Below are 2,927 nucleotides of genomic sequence, written 5' to 3'. Positions count from 1 at the left end.
GCTTTTTGGATTTTTATTATAGGTCTTTTTAGTGTATTTACTTATTAAATATTTCTATGTGTGATTGTGGATTTTCATGGATGAATTAAATAATTGTGGCTTTTTCCTCTAAATTATATATTTTATATATTATATATTGTGAAATTTAATTTAATTTTGATAAATTAAATTGAATTTTTCGCTGTAAATTTGGAATTTTTCCCTAATATTACTATCATATATATATATGATACATACTCAAAATAGAAAACATATAATAGTGCTCAAATGCTTTGAACTTAAACTCTGAAGTCTTTATCAAAGACTAGATCCATGGGATAAAGAGTGTCTATAAGATAAATCCAGGTGAACTGATATGGAGACAGTGATGCAGATGAACATGATTAGGCTTCATGGCAGGAGGAAAATTGGCAGATAGCAGTTCGCATCATGATATGAAAGATTTTCCTGACAAAGGAAGCTAGGATTACAGTAACATCTCAATGCATCCATCTTCTCAGTGTAAGATCTCCTCCAATTTATGTCTGCTAAAAAAATTCGGATAGCACTTTATTATTTTCTGACAAAACAAAAAACCTAAATAGAAGAGACACTTGCACATATAATAGGCCTTTAGAGAATAGCATCACACAGAAATATAGATGAGCTTTCCTGCACACATACAATAGTACAAACAATGAAGCCATCTAGTTAGCCAGCAGTCTAAGTATAGCCAAGTGTATGTTAGTAAATGTTTAAGAAAGAATTTTAAAAATCTAGGATTTTCAAGTAAAGAATGTGACCAGCTTCAGTATACTTAAATACAATCTGTAAGTAGAGCAGCAGAAATTTGCATCAAGAGTTCAACATAAAACATTTTATTGTTTTTGTCATCTAAATTCCAATGATGGAACTTTATGTATTTTCTGTATTGTTATAAACTAGCTTCTTCTTTGTAGGAAGAATTCAAATAATTTAAAGAAGAAAGAATTGAAAGTAAGTAGGTTTTAAGTTTAAAGAAAATAAGGTTTCCACTTACACAATTCTGTATTTCAAAATGGAAGACGTGTCCAAAATAGATGCTCATCACGTACCATCCTTCATGCCATTTACTTCTTCGAATGAGAAATAATCCTGGATTAGCAGAGCCACGTTTCAGTAAAATTGCAGCACCCTTTATAGAAGTAGAAAGGGAGCAAATTATTGTGAACATCAAGGATAATCAAAGATAAATTAAGGCAATCAATGTTAATAGATTCATAGCTAATTAAGGTGTCAAAATTAATTATCTGAACCAAAAGTAATGAAATCTAATTGCCAGAATCAAGTTCATTAAAGTTCTTTACTAGATTCTAAGATAATCAAAATTAATTCCAGGAACCAAAGTCACTCAAAGTGAATAATTTACTTACAAGGTCCAAAGATAATCAAAGTTAATTACTAGAATTAATGATAATCAAAAATAGGCAAAGTCAAAGAGACCAATAAAAATCACCATCACCATCAGCTTCATGATGACAACAATGATAAAAATGATTACTCCCACCCCACTACCATTACCACTATTATTATTATTATTATTATTATTATTATTATTATTATTATTATTATTATTATAATAATAATAATAATAATAATAATAATAATAATAATAATAATAATAATAATAATAATAATAATAATAATAATAATAATAATAATAATAATAATAATAATAATAATAATAATAAGCCGAGGGTTAAAGGCAGTTCACTGGCTGAACCAATACAGCATTGGAAAAATTGCTTTGCAATATTTCTTCTAGCTCTTTATGTTCTGATTTCAAATGCTGCTGAGGTCAACTTTGCCTTTCATCCTTTCAGAGTAGATAAAATAAAGTGCTGGGGTTGATACTATTGGCTAAACCTGCCCCTCAAAATACCTGGTTTTGCTTGTATCTAAATCAGATACCATTATTATTCGCAAGTCTTATTTTAATTACACGTTTCCATTGCATAGCTCTATGTTTGTTGGTTACATGCAGTGCTTTGTTTTGTTTTGGTTTCATTTTTTCTGTTATATCATATTTTATCTTTTACTTGTTTCAGTTAGCTGACTGTGGCGGCCATGCTAGGGCACTGCCTTAAAGGGTTTTAGTCAAACAAATTCACCCCAGTATCTATTTTTTTTAAAGCAAAGTACTTATTCTATCAGTCTCTTTTGCTGAACTGCTAAGTTATGGGGACATAAACATACCAACATTTGTTGTCAAGCAGTGGTGGGAGACAAACACAGACACACACATATAGATATGTTCATATATATATACGACGGGCTTCTTACAGTTTCCGTCAACCAAATCCACTCAGAAGGCTTTAGCCGACCTGAAGCTATAGTAGAAGACACTTGCCCAAGGTGCCATGCAGTGGGAGTGAAACTGGAACAATGTGACTGGGAAGCAAGCTTCTTACCACACAGCCACAGACAGTGCTTAGTTGTGCTATTTTCTGTCTGCTCAATATAAGTGTAAGATCTGGATGCATATTTTAAAATTATTCTCACATGCTATTACAGACTACACTGAGCAAATACTATTTCTTCTACAGCATTGTATTAACCTCGCCAAAAGAAATTTACGGATGAAAACTGGAAACTGTGGTTAGGGTGTTGCACTCATGATTGAAAGATTGTAGTTTCAATTCCCAAGCCAGTGGTGCACTGTGTTCTTGAGGAAAAAAGCACTTCATTTCATGTCGTTCAAGTCCACTCAACTGTAGATGAGAAACCCTGTGACAAACTGGTATTCTGTTCAGGGGAATATTAGCCTTCCCACCTAGCCAGCAGTGTGCCATCATTCAAAAGTATAACAATGTGTGTGTGTATATGTATTTATGAGTGGTGTGTGTGTGCGTGTGTGTGTATATGTATTTATGAGTGGTGTGTGTGTGCGTGTGTGTGTATATGTATTT

General features: G+C 32.1%; 1 protein-coding gene across 1 annotated transcript in view; it reads right to left on the bottom strand.

The window, feature by feature from the left end:
• The window catches only part of LOC106875391 (tyrosine-protein kinase HTK16), a 16,314-nt gene extending 15,083 nt beyond the window's left edge, over positions 1 to 1,231 (bottom strand). The window contains exon 1 of the mRNA XM_014923499.2: positions 1,019 to 1,231. Coding sequence (XP_014778985.2) covers positions 1,019 to 1,192 — 174 coding nt within the window. The 5' untranslated portion in view covers positions 1,193 to 1,231. The remainder of the gene's footprint in view (positions 1 to 1,018) is intronic.
• Positions 1,232 to 2,927: the final 1,696 nt, after the last annotated feature.

This window comes from Octopus bimaculoides, chromosome 19 (genome assembly GCF_001194135.2).
Source record: "Octopus bimaculoides isolate UCB-OBI-ISO-001 chromosome 19, ASM119413v2, whole genome shotgun sequence".
Classification (NCBI taxonomy): Eukaryota; Metazoa; Mollusca; class Cephalopoda; order Octopoda; family Octopodidae; genus Octopus; species Octopus bimaculoides.
Note: the sequence above shows the minus strand (reverse complement) of the source record. Positions and strands in the feature narration are given on the sequence as shown.